Genomic DNA, 22778 nt, shown 5'->3' on the forward strand with positions numbered 1-22778 from the left:
ACTTCCTGCAGTTACTGGGAACGTTATAGAGGACCTTGAGCACATTTGTTGGAAAAATGTATACAATATAATTACAGCATATGTATCACTCATAGAGAAAATAGCTGTAAATATGGCAAGACGTCTAATGTAAGTGTTATTTTACATCTACTCAAAATCTGTTTTAATATCATGACTTATAACAGTTGCTGCCTTCTGTTAGGTGATATGATAGTTGCTATGTAGCTAGCCAGCTAGCTCGCTAGTTAAATACATACAGTGTAATTAAATGAATTAGCTACCTAGCCTGCCTGCTACGTAGTTAACTAGCTAACACTAACTGTTTTTTTTTTTATAGCCAACAAGATAACTCGGTGTAGTTCGTATATAGCCAGCTAGCTACCGACTTATTTTAACTTAGCTAGCTATCTAAACCCTAGGTGTCTAACCTCGCCGTTTTCTTTCGGTCATGTGCTTTTTCTAACGTTAGATCTCAGGCGCCAGCATCTTTAGCTAGCTGACTAGCTAAATAATTGAGGTAGCTAGCTATAACATTACTGGCTAAATAAGATAGCTCTCTTAGCCCCTTTCAGTGATGTAGCATTAGCTCAAATCAGAATTGGTTAATGTGGAAACTAGGAGACTAGCTAGCTAGCTAGCGTTAGCTGTCGATGAATGAAAATTCATGTGTACCAAGTAATTAGCTGGTTCAAAATCAGACCTTCTGCAGGGGGACTAAAAAGCAAATTCAATTAGGTTATTGTACTCGTGCAAGAAGGGTAAACTGGGTAAACTTGTTATCTTAGCTAGATTAGCTTGATAAGTAGCGATAAGTTTGAATTCTTGTGAGACGTGACGAATCAATTTTCCTTTGCTTTTGACCTTTGTTTGTAAACTTAGCTAGACATACAGAAGACAATATGTCAAGGAGCTACTTAACCAGATAGGTTAACCTAGCTAACCCATTAGTAAACACAACTCAGTGAAAGTTATCATACGTACTACTGGAAAAAAAATCGTTTCGCCATGCTATGCACTATGAGATGTTTTATTTCTTATTTGCACAGCTATCCTATTTACCAGCTGGGTAATCCTCAGCTGAGAATATTCCGTCCCACTTTCAACATGACACTCGTCAGACCAGGAAAGGAACAGCCACCCGACACGGTGCAGTTTAGAATATCAATGGAGTAAGTCTTCAAAGTTTTTCCAATGTTTGTGGGCATGTTGACACTGTGTTTTTAATAAGTCAAAACAAATACCCAAAGCATGTCTTTGTGACAGTCTATAGTGTAATATTTATTTTGGCCACTAGGTGGAAGTCAAATCTTAATAATAAACCAATATTGGTCGTGTGTAACTATAAAGATAGTCTTTCCAGAAGAGGTAGCAGGATGCTTAAAAGCTAACATATATATAGAATAAGATGTATATATGAAAGTGTTCTCCTCTTGCTTGCTTCAGCTAAGGTAGTAGCATATCTGGCCTGTGATTTTCAGCCTCGTGGTGAAGAGGAAAGCATTAAATATATATGCTTTTTAAACTTTGCCGAGTTGCTTTTCACTTAATCTTTTTAGACCATGCAGAACACATCCTTCTTGGTGTGCACATTTTTGTTTGTGAAATGGATGTCTTTGTTTACTGGAGATTATGCTGTTTCCGATATTCATTGTGGATTCTTCAAAACAAAAGGAAGACAAAATAAAACTATAGCTATACAGGAAAGTCTCTTAGAAAAGGGGATCTGTGTGGATGTCCAAACATCACTTTATATCCTGAGTTGTTTGTGAGGCATAATTCAAAAAATAATACCTGATCTAAGATATGGTGTGTCAATTAGCCTTGTTAAAGTATTACCAACCTGATCACCTTCCAAGGCAACAGCCCTTAGCCCACTGATTATGTTTTGTTTTTGTTTGTTTGTTTGTTTAGTTTTTTTTTACCATCAGTAACGTCCAAGCATTTGTTATTTCACTGCGGCGGTGTAATATGAAACAGGCAGTCAACCTGTAAATGAGGGCTTGAATAGCAGAGCTCACATGCGAAGAGGACAAAGTCTGCTTTGTTTTCAGTTAAACCTGAGGGCGTGCATCTTACGCCATGACGCTCAAGCGCTGCATCTTACTTATTATTCTGTCAGAGCGTGTTCCAGACCGCACAAGTTCGTAATCCTGCTGTGTGTTAGCACTTGCGTAAGCGGTGAAGAGAGGATTTGATTTATTTATTTTTTTTAAACCTGCGAGAAGTTCAGAGTTTTGTTTTCATACTCTTTTGTGACCTTGAGTATATCACTCTGCACTAGGCATTCTCATCACCTGTAGCACCATGCTAGTGGCAGCCAGCCAAAGCTTGAGCATAATGCGCTTGTGCTTTACTCAGCCCAGTCTTTGAGTCCTCAACATTGGGCTGAATGCCATCTGTCCTCGTGCATTAAAAGTGGAAGAAGGGGGGAAAAAGGGGGGGGTTCAAAACACCGTAACCACCCTCTTATCTCTGTTTGACCACAGACTTCCTTGCCATTTTATCATCCTGGCTTTAAGGCCTTAGACTATTACAACAGTTCTAGGGCTGATGTCAATCTTTTGTTCCCTCAAAACACTCTCTTTGCCCTGAAAATGTATCCACTATATTGATGTTTGTTTTAGTTTGTCAGATATATGAAATAAGTAAAGACTTTATGCTTTTCATCTGAATGTAATATTTCCTTATCCATCATTCATCTCTATGGTTTTAAACCTCTGTGATGAATCACATACTTAAAAGACTTAAAACAAGCACTGTATGTATGTGCGTGTGTGTGCGTGAGAGAGAGGGACGGATGAGCTGTGTTTAGAGATGAGCATCTGCGTTGTTTTGAATACCTTTTATGTGTGAAGGGTGGAGTCCTTCTGAAACTTGGAACTGGAGAGAAGTTAGACCAACAGGGAGCAGACATCTGCTCTGTGCTCAGAGAGAGCAGTGTATGATGTGATGAGCTGCACAGGCCCGAGGGACTTGCTTAGATTTTCCACCTCTAATAGCCAGGTACTGCATGGCATTATAAGTGTTAGCTGGAATAAGTTGTCCTTTAGCAGCGAGAAGTTGTAATCCTGTTCATCTCTCTCTCTCTCTCTCTCTCTCTCTCTCTCTCTCTCTCTCTCTCTCTCTCTCTCTCTCTCTCTCTCTCTCTCTTATATTTATATATATATATATATATATATATATATATATATATATATATATATATATATATATATATATATATATATATATATATATATATATATATATATATATATAAACATACATTTTTTTAAAGCTGAATAGGACCATGGACAGGTGTGGCCAATATGGCACTCTGCTAATGTTATCAGCTTGTTACCAAACCCTACAAAAATATATATTATAATGGGTGATGTGGGGAAATGGTTTAAAATATGCTATTTGTATGATGTCACCCATCCTTAGCCCTTGATCTCATTTAACTAGTCATTTCTCCTGCTGTCTTGTAACAAAGCAAATGACAGTATAACCCCCCCCCCCCAGCGAGGTCCACTTTGTCAGTTAGTGACTGCTTTTGCCTACAGTTCAAGTGTCTTACAATTTGTAGGCTAGGAGAAGGAAGAGTATTACTACTGTTAAGAAAGCACACAAGCAGTATAACGTGAGGGCAGGCAGAGGGTTGGGCTTTGTGGTGAAGTGGTAGAGATTGTCAAGCACAGGGATTTAAGTGTGTTCCTGGTTTCTAATGAGATGCAGTTTTTCCACTTGGATGACTTGGAAAGCATTTTGTTCTGATTATCATTCACCACACTGCCTGCTGAGTGTGTTGCTTTCTAGGAATTGCCTCTGTCTTCCTCTCTCTCACACTCAATCAATCTTAATCAACCCCCCCCCCCCCACACACACACACACACACACACACTCACCCTTGCACTGTTCTTTCCTTATCCTATAAATTACAAGGCCAGCATCCATACTGTCCTACAGTAGTCTGGTCCTTACATTGTAGGCATGACACTTTGAGATACAAACAAACTTCCAGGGCCTCATTCCACAGACCTGATTTAAGGTCATATGGCTTAATGTCCTCTCTTTCCAGCATAAGTGCAAGGTTTTGTCATTTGTTATGAATTTTGTTTTTACTTAGGTCAATCATTTCTCTGTACTTTTGAATTGCAAGTGTCCTGAGACGGGATTTGTCGACATTTGGCACAAAGCGGCACGCTCGACCATGTTTTGGTGTGCTGGAAAACGATTAACCTGTTTCTACATCATGCTTTAAAATGGTTTTTTTTGTCCATTATGCAACTGTTATTGCAGCTTGAACTTGCTCGTGCATGTTTTGTTTAAGTTAATGCTACAGCTTGATCTAGTAAAACCTGAGACAGCCTGACTGAGGCTGGTAATGCTTCAAATGTTTGACTAGGATGAATGAACAAGAAGGAGCCATGTTTGCTGTCATTCTAAAAGAAAATAGTGGATAAATAAACCTGTGATGGACTTTTTCATGTAAAATTATAACAGGTTTGTGTTATAATTAAACATTGATGATTATTTAATTGCCATGATTTAATGACATGGTTCTTGTAAATGTTTAGACAAATTTCTTGAGCAAACCTTGACCTAAAATTGTCTAAAAATACCTTATCCCCACTAATACTGAACCTTAAAGGCTAAACAACTGCAAACATTGAAACATGAAACAGAATCATGGACACCGTGACTACCCATGTTGATGACATAGATAGTCGGGGTCGACCGATTATCACCCTGAGCAATAATCAAGAGCTGATATTAAAGACTCTTCCCATTATTGGAATCAGCTCATGAACTTATTGCCTTTTATTTATTTCTTGAAAGTATGTGCATATTTAGCCACAAGATTAGAGTTCTGTAGCTTGGTCACATAGACACCTTCATCAGTATACATTGTCAGTATTCTTTTTGCAAAGTTTTTTGTTCTGATGCACAAGTATAATCTAGCCAAACAAATGTGGCTCATGCATGCAATATGAACCCTGTCTGAAACAACACATTTGTTTAGTATGAGTGAGGTCTCTGTGCATGGGAGCAAATGCAGTGTACGGACCCATACTGTTTCTTTAGTAGTCTGAATGCATTTGGAATATGTGCACCTAAAGCCCATTTTGCACCAGAAGCACTGCGACGAGCATGGCAAGTTGGAGCTACTCTGTGACCCTTGACATTTTACACCAGATATGCCTCACCACAGTGTTCTGTGTTTATAGGGACACAAAGAAACATTGCCACAGAGAAAACAAGAATTGGGGATGAGCTTTACCGAGGACTGCTCGATGGAAATTGTAGTAAAATATCTATCTATAACTATAACTGTGTTGTTCCCTCATGATTTAATTTAAAACAGCTTATGTTCTGACGGGTTTTGTCATAATTTTTATTTGAAAAGTTAAAATATGGATGAATATCAAAAAACAAAGTTAGATCTTTGCTGAGCTCTCTTTTAAACACCTGAAATCAAAATGTCCATTTTTTTTAACCTGTTAACTCGTATTCTGTTATATTAATCATGATTCATAGTCACAATTTAATAGACAAAATTCTTATTTAGCAAAAATCTTTAGTCAAAGTCCAGTGACACTTGCCCACCTCTAAACGGCTTCTGACATTTTGTTGCATTGTTGTGGATCGAAGGTGGGCAAAAAATAATACTAACAAATATCATGGCATGTTTCCCTGGCTAGTTTGCACTATCCCAGCTGACAACTAGGTGTGGATTTGTTTTTTTGTTTTTTTTGCAACCAATACCCTTGTTCCCCATACCATGGTAACGAGTCTGGTGGCTCCATTTTTATAAAACTTTGAAGAAGGTGGAATACTGGAGAATAGCCAGGATTAGTTTGCAACTCGCCTACACTCTGCGGCTAAGGCAGATTTTTCAGATAGCTAAAATAATTTTGTTTGCAAATGCCCTATGGTAATGCTCTGCTCCTCTTTTCACTTTTACTAAACTAATATTTGTTACCTACCTACTGAACGTCTAACACTATGTAATGGTAACGAGTGTAAACATGGATTCATTATCCTCCAAGATAATGCTCAGATCTGAGTCTTTTCACGATCCAATTATATGCCGGTTGATAAAATCATGTCCTGTCCAGACTTTTTCCATTTCGGTTGAAAATATGTTCTCTGGTTTCCGATTCATGTTGATGTTAATTCTGATGAGTAAAACCATAGCCTAGACTAGCTATTTGCTGTTTTGTTTATGGGCCTAGATTGCATGATATAACAAGAGTACTTAGTTTGGTACCATTTTTGGGCAGAAACTCTGTTTGCCACATAGCAAGCAGCAAAAAAATAGACGCAAAGTCTATATGCCGCGTGTGGCTGGTTTCAAAGATACAATGATTAACATAGGATATTGCTAGCAACTTGAAGCGTGTGTTATAAATGTGCCGTGTACGCATGACCAACTTTGCAGACAATCTTCCAGAAAGCAGTAGCCTAAATTACTTGCAAAACAATAACATAATGTTTTACATTTAGTAAGTAAGTTGCACACAATTTGCAGTCATTTTTCCATTATCGCTTGTTAAAAGAACAGACAGATGCTGACATGCTACTTCCAAACATTCCACCACTCATCTTGTGCTAAACGGCCCATTTCCATGGAAGCATGCGTTTTCAAGAACAAATTGGTTTGACACATTTAACACATCTAACTACTAGCTGTTATTTTATTAATTGGTTGAACTACAAATTGCTTTTTAGAAAGTGACAATTTGTCCTGCATGACAGATATTAAAGCATGTGTGTGTGTGTATGTGTATATGTATGTATGTGTGTGTGTATATATATATATATATATATATATATATATATATATATATATATATATATATATATATATATATATAAACTTTGAAATGTAATTGTGTAGTTTTCTTAATTGAAATGTTTTTGAGCCCCCTTTTTGAGCTACATCTTTCTTACAAATTGACTTGACTTATGTGTACTGTTATGCAAGATAATTTTGAAGGTTAGACTGAGCAATTAGCTGGCTTTTAAGACATACAGCAAACATGTAAAAAACATGCTGAGAGGTTGTGCTTTCTATGCAACAACATTGTGGAAATACTGGAGACTGGAATTAGATATTTTTCTCATTTTACTAAATTTTCCACTAAATTTATGCAAATGCGTCTATTGAGGAGCAGGTTGTTGTTGTTGTTGTTGTTGTTGTTAGTTACCTATAGCACTTTTCTCAGACTAGCATAAGATACTGGAATAGCGCAGTCTGATTTACTGTCAAAGGGCTTTAACTGTAGAAGGAGATGTAGTTGAATAAATACGATAAACATTGCACAAGTCTCCATTTATTTCTCATCAGCTTGGGATGGTTAGTCAGCATGATCATCAGGAATGAAGCGATGGGCAGTGGTAGCTCAGTGGTTAAGTTACTTGGATTGTAATTGAAGGCTGCTGGTTGAAACCCAACCACTGCCAAGATGCCACTGTTGGGCCCCTGAGCAAGACCCTTAACTCTCAATTGCTCAAGTTGTACTCAGCTGTAAGTCTAAGTTGCTTTGGATAAAAGCTTCAGCTAAATGCCATAGGTTTAATTTATTTCACTGAGATGTTCCTCACTATCTACTCATCTGCCATGTTTGTTTCTTAAACTTCAGAAATCGTTTTTAAGTATTTTTTTCCAGAACTTATTTACTGGTGATTATTATGTAGTAACCACATTTAAATCAAGGTTAAATCTTAAAATGAGTTCTTGCTGATACTTGGGCCTTAAGTAATCTCAGAAATCAAAAGACTGCCCTACCTTTTGATATATTGTTCGTATATTTTGTGTTTCTCACCCCCACCTCATGCCTTACCTCTTTCCAATGTTTCCAAGAATGACCAAATGTGATGTCAGGAACTACCTTGAGAAGATCTACAGTGTTCCTGTTGGAGCAGTGCGCACAAGGATTCAATACTGTGAGTGAATCAGATTCCCAAACCTTTATTTATGTCAGCTGAACCTCCTTAGCCCAAATTATATGACTTTGTGCAGTCCTCAATTATCAGACCATATTTGCTCCATTATGATACTTTAACAATGATTTTAAAAAACAGTAACAAAAAACAACAGTGAAAGGTCATTCTATCGACTGGTGTGATATTTATTAGCACACATCAACAGCTGGACGGTTGCTCCACCTAGAATGTCTTTTGCACAAAGCTTATAATTACATGCAGTTAAATGTCTGCATAGTTCAAAAAGGTCAATATTTTCATCTATGCAGTAGTCGCTGTTTAAAATGGTAGCTTTCAGATCAGACCTGGTTAGAATTTATGCAGTATCAGCTTGTGGATCTGTGTGAGAGAGTACAGTTTACCACAAAAAATGCTAAATCACACCCCTCAGCAATCAAGACACAAACCCCAGAAGTGTGCAAACTACCATTGGGAACCTATACCAAATAGATTTATCATGTGTTTAAGATGCTTCTACAATTTTCGCCTAGATCCCACATAGGTGGCAATATGCAATGAGGAAGAAAAGTGCTGGTAATACAAACAAAAATCAGAGGACAAAAAATAAAGGACATGCAGTTGTTCATTAAAAACATTACTTTAAGGAGTTTTTACTGCCTCAGTATTTGCTGATTCCCCACCCCATCTCTTTTTTTTAATACCACACTATGAAAAATTGGCTAAGCAACCAAGTTGAAGAGGCCTCATATTACAGAGAAACCATGTTCTCTGATAACAGGCAGGGGGAGGGAGAAGAGGCACAGTGTAAAGACGGTAAGGAGTGGCTTGCGTGATTTGATGCTTTTCTCATAGCCACTTATCTGCAAATCTGCTGCTCCAGTGCTCTGACCACCAGCTGTCCTAGAATGCCCTGTCAAAGAAGGCAGCCAAGAAGTTACACAACAAGTTTTATTTTTTATGGTTGTGTTTGAAAAATCATAACAATAAGAATAATGAGGATAACGAGATCAAGAATAATAGAAAAATCAGCTTTCTGTATGTAACAGATTTTATGGACAAGCAGGATTTTCTTGTTACAAATTTTGCAAGCTTGCAACAAGACTGATCTGCTGTATACAAAGGCAGAATGGTAAGACTGTCACGGTTAGCCTGGTTTCCCTGCAGTGCCTCTCTGCACTAACATGGGGAACCAGGGAGGAGGCAGGCTGTGTTTTTACGAGTGCCACGTTAAACCCCCCCAAAAGTAGTGAAATGCCAAAAACACACACACACGCGCAACAAAGGCTAAGCAATGCTTTGGTGCGTCAGAGCAGGTATCCCTCTCTGCGTCACGGGTTCCAGTCCATTGATGTTGTAAAGGATGTGTGAGTGGACCAAAGGGCCTCTGACTGCTCCCCAGCACTCAAGGGTTCCATTCTTCCCTCCTTGAGTGTGGTGGGGTATTTTGGAAGAGGTTGCCATAGCTACTCTTCTGTCCTGGGATTTGTAATGTGATTGTAGCCAAGCCGCAATCCCAAAACAAGGAGGATATATTTCCTGAAGCGTATGGAGTATACGTGGGGTGGGATTTTGGGTTACTGTGAAAGACAGGAGGTTCATTAGCATGAAAGAAGTGGCTCCTTTTCACCTGGTTTTGGGGAGCAACTTGGATGACCCTAAATTGGGGGGTTCCCGATCCTGCTCTTGTCTCTATTCAACCATCACCAGTTGCCTCAGCGAGGCTGTTAGTGGGGGTGGATTTTACCACCCCTGAAGGGCTTTCCCTGAGTGCACTACCATGATTACATGTAATACACACATGCGCTCATATGACTCATTGTAACAAACTTGCTGCATTGCTCCAGGGCTCTTTTCCTTGTGTTTGGATTAGGATGCAGTCAGGGAGATATTTTGTCTTTTCTTCTTCTCCTTTGTTTCTCCTTTTTTCTTTTGAGCGAATGTGGTAGAGGTTTAGGAGTTTGTAAGATGTTTTCCTCCTGATTCCTCTTTTGGAGCTAAATTGTCCAGGAGGCCTTTTAAGATGACATCATGCCTAGCTGGAAAAAGGTTAACACGCTTTTCTCAGTCAGCAGGACAGAAGGCTTTTTGACAAAACCCACCAGAACAGTTTTAAAGAAGTCAGAATTATATATACACAAAACCCTGCATACATGTGACCATGCATACACAAGATTCTAACCACAAAGCTGGGTGCATTAAACTGGAATTTTGAGGTTAAAATACTCTCCATTTGTTAGTGCTGTTCAGATACTAAGTCACAAGCTGACAGACAAGATGCCTTTAGAAGTGCACTGCTTTTGGGGAAAATTGGTACTTATCAGCAAATGTATGTTACTATTCTCATTTGTAGAGCCCTAGTACAATTGGTAAAACCAGATGACTAATGCATTAATGAGCCTCTCTCTCTATCTCAGGTTCAAACAAGAAAAGGAACCACTTAAACCAGCGTGTGAAGAGGCCAGATTACAAAGTGGCATATGTTCAACTGGTGAGTGTGATCCCTCAGGGACTAGAAGTAGGAAAAGCCCCACACCTACTGAGAAACATCCTGTATCTGCTGTAACTGACCCCACTCGCCTCCTTGATGTTCAGAAGTTGCCTGTCATCAGCGTTGAACAATTTAAGGTGGGGGGGAGTCACCTGTAAATGAACCTCCAACGGTGTCTCAATCACGCATTCATTTTTTATTGAGTTCAAGTTATTAAACAGAACAGTTTCCAAGAGAAAACAGTACTGTATGGGCATTTGTGCACTGAGCTTTTGTCTCTTTTCTGAGGGCTTGTCACAGCTTATGTTCCTTTGGAGAGCCCCGAGGCGCAGGTAGCCTTTGATGCAAAACCTCATCTTATTATGGTCTACTCCCCGCATCCCAGTGCTGTTTGTTTACTTACTGTCTCTCCCACACACTTGGCCCTGCACTCCCAAGAGAAGAGGCATTCTGGGTTCTCACTTGGGCTGACAGGGCAAGAGGTCGTCTTTGGTTACAAGCCAGACCTATTGCAGGAAGTATAGTATAACGTTCCAAGCAAGGTATGGCTATTATTGCAGACAGCTGAGAGTGTTGTTTCTGAGGGCATCAGAACGTTAAGGTTGGGCTTCTTCCACAGGCAGCAAGAGCTGCTGAGTTCACACCTGCGCTTGGGGTGAATCCTGGGCCGCGGCCATGACCCTGCGTTTGATGTATGCTGCATTGAAAGCTATGAAAATATCTCCCATCTGATCTGCTCTGATGAATCGAAAAAGCATTTTTCGTTTCCTGATGTTTTAAATCAGAGAAGCATCAGATTGTTTATACTCCGTTTCAAGCCTCAATCTGGAGATAAATAAATAATTAAACTTGTCAAAACACCGTTTGTAATGGGGATATATAATTGAAGTACATATTAATATTTTAAAGGGGAACTTTGTGTTGTGAAAACTGAGTCACTTCCTTTGTGGCTCTGTGCAGTCAATTTAATCTTCGCTTAAATCCACCTTCGGATTTCATGTGTTACTATCCCAGTGCAGTGCAGAATTATTGACACTTTACATTGTTTACTTTACAACTCAAATATATTTGCACAACGGAGAAAAGATTTATATTTATATTCGAAGCAATTCTTTTTCACTCAAAATGTCATGTTTCAGTTTTATTAAAAAGACTTTCTGAATAGCAATAGTCATTTAAGTGTGAATGATTCGTGGCTTAAAAAGCTGGAACTGTGCTTAAATGCATTAATATGAAACCGAATTTCCGGCATTTCGGGGTGGGGGGTGAGGGGGTCTGGTGGGACTGCAGAGAAAAAAAACACGCTGCCCAAGAAAAGCCCTCCTTTCTTTTCAGTGGTGGGTAAAAAACAAGATTGTTCCTAATTGACACCACATGTGGGGGAATGTTCTGTGGTCTGATACCCACAGCGGTTCCCCCTGTTCAGCCCCTCCTCCACACACTCTATGAGCTAATATTCTAATGCTAGCATGGAGGGGACCTTTCTTTCCCTTTCAACCACTGTGCACCCTTCCCCACCCTGACATTTTTTTTTATTAACAAATGCCAGGCGTTCAGTGGAGGGCCCAGCCTCAGTTAGTGGTGTTCCTTGTTGGCCACTCACAGAGCAGACATGGGCTCGGGCAACAGGAAGGGCAGCTGGAGGCAAGAGGGCAGGGAGCAGTGGGAGGATGGAGGGCTGGTGCATGGTTTGCTGGGTGAATCGAGAGAGATCACTGCGTATATACGGGTGCTAGGCCAGAACTGGGAGATCCAGGGCTTGGGGCAAGGAAGTCTCAAGCAAAATTTAATCTTGAGAGAATATATTGACTACAAGTAGTTAATGTGTATGAAAAACATGTTCCTGTTAGCACATCTTGGATGTTTTGGAATTCTCCAAAAGTTTGGAACCAACTTGAGCCCTATAAAATGGAGAGTTTAGATTTTTTTTTTTATGACTGTATTTTTCATATTAACATATTAGGCTACTGTTTTGAATAAAGCTGAAAAGAAGCTCAGGTCACAAACATGTTGCACAGGAATTCTTAATAATGCAGATAATTAACGCTTAAACTGGCCAGAATATATTCAAAACAAGCAAACATATTACACTGGTATATTCACCATTTGAAGTTATGGTCCTAACCATAGGACTCGGGGCCTAGATTTTGTGATTTAAAGTCTTCTGCTATCCAACCATTGTTGGCCTAGGGACTTGTAGAGCCTGACTGATGATACAAAGCCTCAAGATTATCTACCCTGCAACTACTGAAAATTGCCTGCATGCAATACCTTGATATTTTTAATGGATATAAGTGAGATCATACTCTTTCCATTGTGTGTCAAAGGACCCATAAGGTACACTGTACAATTGTTGTATATAGATAGAACCTAACATGCCAGATTCAGCACTGGCAGTTTTAGATGTACAGAATACACAATGTATATGGAGGTTAGGATAGAAGTCATTTTTGCAGTACCACCAGCTGTTTAATCATTTGGTATTTGGTGAAAGACAGTTGATGCTTATATCCTTAGCATGTTATCATATTTACGAGGGAGAGGGCATCTGACGTTTAGTGGAAAATTAAGCAGAAAAGTACTAGCAGAAAATGTCAGTGTTTTGGCTTTGCAAAAACATCAACCAGTCTGTAACTGAGCAGCCAGAGCAACTGTTTATCTAGATTTTAATTTTTTTTCCCCCAACATTTTCCCTACACAAGTTTTTCCCCTTGTCCTGCTAGGGTCTTTTTGTGTGTGCTAGCATTTGCCAGACTTAATTTTATTGTTGCCGCTAATTGGTGGCTATTTGTTAGCGATCTTGTTGCCCAGTCTCCAGAACCAAGCATGTTTTTTGGGGCAGTGTTACGGTCTGGCCCTGCTTGTTTCCAGGCTACCTTTCGGATCAGATCACCATGTTCTACCTGGGTTTGGATCACACTCTGCTCAATTACCAGGGAACAAAACACTGTGAAACTCAATCTGAGTGAGGCACAGTGTTATTTTCCTATTCAGATAGTTTCCTTCTTCTTATACTGTCACCCTTGCCCCCAGGCAAATTAACACCCTTTCAGTTTTCACTGGAAAGCATACATTTGCTGAAGTACAGAGCTGAACTGATCAACACTAGGTGGCAACGTTTGGCTTCACTGATTGTGAACAGAACATCAGACCCCAGGACCTCACTGTTATGGATTCTTTGTGGCTAAGAGTACAGTAAGCTTGAGCCATCAGCAGCAAGGGGGAAAGTAAGGGGCATTTTTCCTTGTGTCCAAGTCTAGTCAAGAGCAGGAAAATCCTGCACTGTTCCTCTTCACAGTTGGCTTACTGCTGAACACTCTTCAGCAAGTTGCTGAATCAGTAGATTCAAGGTGGAAGGTGGAAATCCTGTCAAAGTGGAAATCCTGCGATCAGCGAGGGGTTTTATTCAGGGATATCCCTATCCAGTTTTTTTGCTCACAGTCCCGATCCCGGACACTTTAATGTTAAATATTGGCCAATACCAGTCACATCCAATACTTTTATTTTTATTTTTGGAGATAATACAGCTGCACAGTGCATACTCAAGTATATTAAATTGTATATACTGATGGTCTAATCATTCTTATTTATTAAACAAACATCTATATAAATGTTTCAGCATCCTTTTGGTCGTCTCCATTACATGCTCTGCTGTATAAGATACATGAAACTAACTAGCATGCAGTACTCTGCGCTTTAAATGAAAAATGCCGATCCAGTGTGTGGTCAGGCTATGCAACAACATTGGGCAAACATCCGAACACTAGTGTTGGTGGTAAACTGCAGTTACATCTACAAGACAATATTGCAGATGATCATGAACTTATCTGAAAAGTAATGTTGAGAGGGGAGGACATATCAAAAATTCCAGATAACAGTGAAAACCTACTACACACATTGGGTGGTCATCCAGAACAATGAATTCACGTACTATCTTGATAAAATTCCATGTTTAGAGGAAACGTCTCTTGCCATTTGGAAAATAATAAATAATAAATGTTTGGTGCTTCAGTGCTGCATTTTCTTGAGCGACTTGCGTGAAATCGCCATATTTCTTTGCATGTTTTCTTTTCAGAGGTTTTATGTTAGTCATATTGAAAGCAGCTCTGTTCCTGCCACCACGTGCAATGCTGGCATTGCAAACGGTGAATGTGGCTGTTGTGCTGTTTTTGTTTTCCATTGTGAAATAGTTCCAAACACCAGACATTTTCAGCATGTGATTATTCCTCACTATTGCAAGTTGTGGAAAGTTTCCGTTTATGGCACATGCTCAACAGTGGTGTGAATAGAGGGCAACAGGGTAAAATAATGGCAGCGACGATTGGACGTGGATCGGGCTTAAAATAGCCGACACCCGATGTGTTCAGATATGCACGGACTGGCACCGAAACCGATTCTTTGGATAGGCTCAGGGCATCCATAGTTTTATTATTCTCTTCCACTTCGATCTTAAGTCATCCGTCCCTTCCTTATCATGTTTTTGTCCGAGCATGGAGAAACGTCACTGACAAATTACCACTGCGTGGTTGTTAAAATTGCTATTTCTTTGTAAAAAAATTATTTTTCTTTGGAAAAGATGTGTTTGCTGCTACCTTGTCTTTTCGTGGAATGAGGCCCCATCAAGAGAAGAGAAATTCTTTTTTTTCCATCTCTCCCCTTTTTAGATGTTTATGTTGAATTATGAAAAGGTCTACAATTTCTAACAGGATTTTGCAATTTGTCAATAACTTTACATACATTTCATAAGAAGGCTGAAGACTGAAATGTGAATAATGAAGGAGTAAAGTGGAGAGTCTGCAGTGGCCGGGAGCTGCCATAGGGCTTCAGTGAGAGCCAAGGAAGGACATGATTTTTTTTAAACCCCACCCTTATGCTGTCCATTTCTATCATTTACTTCAAGGCAGTCTCATTTAGATATCACTGTAAACATTTTCAGTCATAAAACCCTTTTGATTATGCTTGACCTTTTCCTGCCCCATTGCTACTTTGATCAGTCTCTCAACATGGAGGCACCACCCAGCTTTATTTTGGTATCGTTTTCAAAATAAATTCCTGAGATACTGGCACTGCTCTTCCTGTTATGGTGCCAACTCCTCCATCTTCCTGCAAGATGGCTGTTTGTTCACCACACTTAATTTTTTTCTTTGTGCATTTCTAATGCCGGAGATGGCGGGAGGGGCCCAAACGTCACAATTGTAGGTGGAATTTCAACACAGTCCAGTTTATCTTTGGATGCTGTTGAAAGGGTTCAATATCCTGGTGACCGAAAAAAAATAACCAAGACTCAGACAAGTCTCAACAAGTGGACCGGTCATGCTGTTGTCAGGCAGAACCTTGTGGAATGAGTGACTCAGTGTTTAAAAAAAAATATGCCATGACTGATTTCTGATACTGCACTAAAAGTAGCCACTGCCCTCCTTTCCTCAGACTGGCTCCTTGGCTAGGCTCTATTTATTTAACAAGTTAGACATCATGCAAGCTGATTATCTAGAACACAAAGCAAAAAACTATTTCAGTTGCAGTGGAAACACACTTCTGTTTTGCAGTAATGGGTGAAGCGTCTGGCTTATGGCTGTCCTCAGCGAGGAAACATAATACATTTTGTTTCATTTTTCCCTAGGACCACTTTCCCCTGGCATTGAGGTTTCATTAGACTGGTTACGGGAACAAAGACTCAAAAGCCTTTCCCTCTGCTTGGCTCTCTTGGGATAGCTGTGTTTTGGCAAATCGAGTACCATGCATGAATCATGTTCTCAACTGCGGTGGGCAGTTGGTTTTTAACAACTAAGTCGCTCATCTTGTGTACAGAGGAAGTGTGTGTTGCAAAAATGCTGGCCTATTGCTTTGGGGCAGGGAAGCATCTGGGTCAGCAGGCGGAGAGGCAGGCTGGCACTCGCCCACGTGGACATTTGATGGGCCAGATCCCCTTGTCTTTACAAAGCTCAGTACAGTAGTGCCACTGGGTCCCTGCACCTTTTTTTTTTTTTTTTTTTTTTTTTTTACTTTATAGTGGGGGAAACCAAATTTGATACACTCAAAAATCATGCCATGTGCATGAGAGAACATTTGGCCACATTTCCCTGTTATAATGTTTTCATCTTAAGTTCTTTTTGTTGATGATGATAATGATGATGATGATGTTATTGTTTGATTTTTGTTGTTGCTCCAATGTTAAAAACACAGTTCTGACGCATATGACCTATACAGTGCTATTATGAATGAAACAAATACTCTCCTTTTGAAAGTAGATATTGAGACCCTTAATGGATGTTTCTTAGGGCTTTCTTAGGGTACTTCTTTGTTAGCGTTAGTGTTCCAGAAAAATTATACCAAGTCTTTTAAAAACAGAAAAATAATTTCCAATGGAGAATTGCCATTGGCAGAATAATTTAGTCCAAGAGTAGACTTGTGTTCAGAAAATCAGCAGTTAGTGTTTTGCTTAATGTAGTATGTCTTTAGGCCCCATTTCAAACACAGGCATAAATCAGCAAACCCATAGTAATTTGTCGGTCACTGTGGCTGGAGAGTTTAAGATGGAGAGGAGGTCATGGGCAGAGTAAGAGAAGCTTGCTCTTGACTTGTGGTGAAGTCTGGAAGTCTTTTTTTTAATTTTTTTTTATTTGTTTGTCTCAACCTGCATTTTCTCTGCTTTTGACAGACTTTTTTTTTTTTCTTCGCACACCCTTGCCCCTCTGTAACCCCAGCCTGACATTTGAATTACCCCTAAAGAGCTATAAATTACTTCCTAATCAGCTGAGTCTCAAACACTCCTCCCTACAACTGCTCTCCCCCCTAGCTTGATTAGGGCTAATTTCTGGTATGGTGTGCGTCAAGAACCAGAGATATGAGGCATCTAACGGCAGCCAAATAGTTGTGGTTCGTTTGTGTAAGTTGACAGGCCAGGTTTTGGACCCAGAGGAAGTTACAGTGTGGCCCACCCAGTGAGGCTGGCAGAAGCAGCTGTTTACAAGCATCTCCATGCATTTCCTGCTTTCCTGTATAAAAATGAACTTGTCAATAGACTTCCAATATTACACAATATGACACAAACAGATCTTCTCAAAATTACACATGAACACACATGCTTGAAAACATTTGATTTATTAATTTAGCGTTTGATATGATTGTGATGCTAAGTAACATTAAGAAAAGAGAGAGGCAGCAGGAGAGAAGGGAGCTTTCTCTCGGAAGTGTTAAAGGTATTCTTCCAGGTCTGAATACCCCTTATTTTTATGGGAGTAAGTTTTACTGTCCTTTGATGGAGGCTTGTCTTTTGACCCACTCTGTTAACCAGCAAACCTTTCCATATCTTTAAAAAAAAAAACAACAAAAAAAAAACCTCTTTACAACTTCTCAAGTTTGATTATGCTGTAATTGCAGAGCAAATATTGGTGATAAAGAAGTAATTGAGGAGAGAAGGGTGTTGCTGTCAGAAACTTCATCTACTGCTTTGATCCTTTGTAAACCAGCCCAAGTCATGCCAGTTGTTCTGGTTTAACTGATCGTGGATATGATTTTGAGACGTTTGAGGGTGTATATTTAGATATGTTACATAGCATGCCACAACTAGCTAAATGTTTTAGTCTTTGATCCAGCATGTTTTTGACAATTCTTCTATGTTCCTCTAATATGATATTTAAATGGCAACATGTCAGTTTTATCTTATCAGTTCTTGAAGAAAATCAACCCCACATCTCCACAGTGCTGATATCACATACATTCCTGTCCTGCAGGACACACATTTGTCCAAACAACATTCTTTGCTACTCAATAACATCACACCCTTTGTTCTTCTCCTGATGCTGTTTTTTGCTGAGTTGTTTTTTTTAGCATTTGTCATGCACTACCCTGATTCCTTAGCTAATTGCTATTTTTCCTGCAAAGGATTATGCATTCTCTGTTGTAACCTCTTTGAAGCTTTGTGAAGTTTGTGATGTATATATTTAAGCATTGAATGTGATTTTAGAGGGAAGAAAGCTAAAGAGAATGATTAAGTGGAACACGAATTGCTTCTGTGCTTCTTGATAGATTGAAGATCTATATGGATTGGGGTACATTCTACATGAGGAGGTGGGGTAATGTAATCATTTCCCATCGTCCTCAGCAATTTTGTCTCTGTGTTGTCAGTTTATGAACTGCACACTCTGGCATTATTAAAGATTCTGGCGTCCTTTACCTACTTTAAAATGACTGGTATAAATAACCCCAGGTTATTTTAATCGCATCTGATTTGCCATGTCGGTAAATATTATAAATGTTATATTCTGGGGTAAAGGGAGTTTTTGTGCTTTTTCCCATGTGTAGAATTTGTTGAGTAAGTATTTCTTTGCTTTATATTCATTGTTATTTAATTGTCAGAGGCCTTCTCAGAGGAACATCAGTTCTGGTTTCAGATCTTTAGCAAGATTTTACTAAATGTAGGTATCCTGCTAATGTTCAAAGCCAAGTTATTGTTACTATAAGTGGTTTTATGTCAACATTGTTCTTAGAAGATGTGTGTAGGATTACACAAATGATTGAGTAAGGAATTTAGACCAAATTCGAGCCTTCAGGTTCATAATATCCCTAGATAGATAATGTTTAATTAATATTTAATGCAGCAATAATGTTTTGTGATTGTAACCAACAAAAGCAGCATATTATGCATGGATTATTTTTGTGAGATGGCAATATATAAATCAAGAAGCCATTCCCATCTGTAATTTATACAGAGATTTCCTAACCTGTGCGAATAGGTCATAAACATTACTGAGGGCCTATGGTAAAAATTTAGGCACTTATCGAAAAAACAAATCCAGTCCGAATAGCACTTAAGATTGCAATTTTTCTTCTCCTTTTTTTGTACATTGAGGAAAAAATGTTAATGCCTAATGGAGTATGCCTATATGTAATGGATGTGTCTGGCACGTTGAGGAAAGATGTTTTGAAAGTGTACATTTTGAGGCTTGTCCTGGTCCTGCTCATATTATGCAATACAATATTGGCTTTTAAAGGAGTGTGTAGTACAGTGTATACATTTCAGATGGTGATATTAATGTTTTATTCCAGTGGTAAATCAAACTAGGATAGTGGACTTCACAGCCACAGACATCAGTTTGTACACATCACATGCAAACGTATATGTAGGCCATAAGCTGCTGCCAACAATAAGAGAATTGTTTAATGTATGTAAATGTTTTGATGACCTAAAAATGGTGGCTTTTTCCTGTCTCTGTCAGTATTCTTCCAGTGTTTATGCATGATGTCCAAACTTCTGAACCCAGCTCTGGATTGTAATGCAAACAGGGTTCCCCTGCCGCTCGAATGTGTTTTTCCGCAGCAAAGTTTACTACAGGTGAAAAGAATAGGCATTTTTGGCATTAGTTTTGGTACTCTGTTACCAAGGCCCTGTTTTAATATGTTTGGTTATTGTACTTTCACTTGGCTGGACTCTGTGTTTATAGTGTGAGGTTTCACATTCCTAGATGGTTGAATTTAAACACCACTACCAAGCTTTAGAGGCCAGTCTGTTGATATTAGCCACCCCCAACCAAACTTCAGTGTAGTGCTAAAAGTCAGGCACAAGTAGTAAGAGCTCTACCCACAAGAAAATCAGGAACTCAAAGTGCATTTATCTAGAGCAGCACTGCTTCTCATTAGCCATGGCTTACAGCAGTCATTGTGTCCTCTTGCTGCTGCCCAGTGGAAAGCCCTGATACACAGAGGTCCAGCAGCCCTGCCAGTATGTAGTACTCCGAGGGACCAGCACAATTCTAATCATTTGTGGATTTCTCCCCCCACCCCCTTTCTAAGAAATGACCTTCTCGTTGTCCTGGTGCGACTAGACCCTTGAAATGTAGTGATCTATGCCTTTTTGGAGTGTTGGAAAGAGAACAGCATTCCAGAAAGGGGTCATAATGTTCTCGCTCTCTCTCTCGCTCTCTCTCTCTCTCTCTCTCTCTCTCTCTCTCTCTAATGCCTACTCATGGAAACAAGCTGAATATATGAAAGATTAATTTATTTTTCTTGTCAATTGTTAATTAACAGATAGGCTCCCCCTCTCAGCTTCTTTTTAAACTCATTCTGTTGCAGTGATTTGAGATAATGAGAATGCATATGCAAAAATTTAATTACACAGAATTCCTAGGATGCTTTTCATTCACTTCAGTATTATGGGTAATGTGATGCATTTCTGCATATCTTCGCACATTCTCCATAACCATTTTGCTGCAGTCTGTGCCAACTCCTTATCAGTTCTCCAATTTAAATGAATTTGCTGCATATCAAAACATTTCTGCCTTGTCCTTGAGTTAATTTGGGATTAAGCTGTTGTGCTCTCAGAAGCCTCAAAAAGCATTTGTTTAGTCAGGTGTGTCCTAACTTTTGATTAGTTCTGTAGATGCTATTTATCTTCCACAATATTGATAAACATGTTCTTCAGTCACTTAAGGTGTTTCTGTTTCCATCATTAGTTGATCAAGACAAGTATTCAATGAAATGATTGTTAAATAATGTGAATATTACATGACACATCATGGTCCAAATGCATTACGCTACAATTCTGTGGGTTGGGTTTGGGTTTGAACACGCCAAAAGTAAGCATTAAAGCATAAAATAAGCATAAAATTCCACACTTACCCGTCAATCAAATAGTCAAATCATCACTTATCAGCTCATTAAAAATGCAACAAGGCAATTATATCATCATAATTACAGGACTGATCTAGAAAAACTCAAAGGTTTAGAACAGTTCCAGCCAAGGATTTTTGAACATATAGCATTTATATATTGAAATATATATGAAATAGTTTTGATGGTAAAGATTTTTCATGGTCTAGCATGGCAATGCACTTTGTTATTAAAAAATAGCCAAACATGACTGTACCTTTTTAAGGCTTGAAATGTTTAACATCCTAACTGGATGCAAAATGTGAAATGTCCATATGGTTTGTAATGCAGGACACCTCAAATACAAGTGAGTATCATGCCACTGAAAATTCTGCAGTAACAGAAGGTTGTAAAGATCAGAATGCAGCATCTTCAGTACGTTGGGCTAAGCTGTTGCTTTGCTATGGACTAAATAAAGGATGTTCCTAAGTCTAAATAAAAGACCACATTTCTGATTATATGAGTAAAATCTTACTCGTGGTATAGATTGTTTATGCTGACAAGCAGTTATGCTTTAATTTAATCTCCCCATTGATTTGGCCTAGCCAGCTAATTCCTCCCTTTTTTGGATAGATTTTGCAGCCCACTCTGAAACCATGATGTTTTTGGTTGTATGATGGTTGTAATCCACCCACATCTAATAAGTAAAAAGGACATAATAGATGACGTTTGGAGTGAAAGTGTCATTTTTAGTCTTAGTAAAAGGGTGAGAGATTTGTATCAGGGAAGAGAGGTTTATGAGCAGGGGAGCTCAAGTTAAACAACTCTTATTGGTTATCTCCCCTTAAACTTAAAGGAATTCCTGTTTTCCCTACAGAGCAAGCAGCAGACTTTCCAGTTTCCAGATATCTTCCCTGAGAAGGGAAAAAAACATGAGGAGGGCTCTGTGGAGGAGATTCAGGAGAAATTCATGGAGGATGAGCGACAGAGGCAGAAACCAGACCCTAGGAGAGGGGGAGTCACTGAGTGGTTTGGCCTCTGAAGACAACCTCCCCAACCCAGGACAGGAAAAGTAGAGAACTGTGTGTGACATGTTGCCAGTTTATTTGCAGAGATATGATATGAACCTGGCCCATTTTAAAAGAGGTTCCAGGACACAGTATGTTCCATGCTGGCTTACAAAATGCCTGGACTCATATTGTGTCCCAAAAGCTTAATACAGATCTTGCATCTACATTAGAAAATTCCCTGTGAGTCCCAACATCGCTGACTTTTTCTTTTTGTGAATTTTCTCTCTTATAGCTTTATGCATTACATATAAGAGGTGTGGTTAGGTGTGGTTATTTATTCAGCCTTCATTCATCATGTCTTGGATTCCAGCAACCAATGTCAAAAGTTTAAAAGTCAAATTATCCATGTTTTCTATTAAATTTATCAATAAACATCTTTAAATACTAGCAATGTTTCTGATGGGTTTTTTCTAGAATATATTTCAAGAATTTCTGAATTGATGATTTTAGCTATGCCCTTTTACACAAACGGTCATTTTAGAGCAACTGTAATGCTATAGTGATTTGCAGTTACACTAGTGTTACAAACTAGCCAAAACTTAAGTCAGCTCTGATGAGAACAACTTCGTTCGTCCCCACAGATGTTATGTAATCCCTTGGCACTTCTCATACCAGAAAGACTGACCTCACCCTGCCAACCTGGTGATCGCCAAGGAGAATGTCAATATTGATAGTGTTTGTCCATTGTTTTGTGCTCGGAA

At 39.1% G+C, this 22778-nt stretch overlaps 1 protein-coding gene across 1 annotated transcript; it reads left to right on the forward strand.

Moving 5' to 3' along the window:
- Window positions 1–22464, forward strand: mrpl23 (mitochondrial ribosomal protein L23). The gene is made up of 5 exons (XM_027029199.3): window positions 1–129; window positions 1047–1169; window positions 7850–7932; window positions 10347–10420; window positions 21885–22464. The coding sequence occupies exons 1-5, from the start codon at window positions 113–115 to the stop codon at window positions 22047–22049; spliced, it is 462 nt and encodes a 153-aa protein (XP_026885000.1). The 5' UTR covers window positions 1–112; the 3' UTR covers window positions 22050–22464.
- Window positions 22465–22778: the final 314 nt, after the last annotated feature.

The sequence above is a fragment of the Electrophorus electricus genome, chromosome 4 (genome assembly GCF_041902795.1).
Source record: "Electrophorus electricus isolate QZ-2024a chromosome 4, ASM4190279v1, whole genome shotgun sequence".
Classification (NCBI taxonomy): domain Eukaryota; kingdom Metazoa; phylum Chordata; class Actinopteri; order Gymnotiformes; family Gymnotidae; genus Electrophorus; species Electrophorus electricus.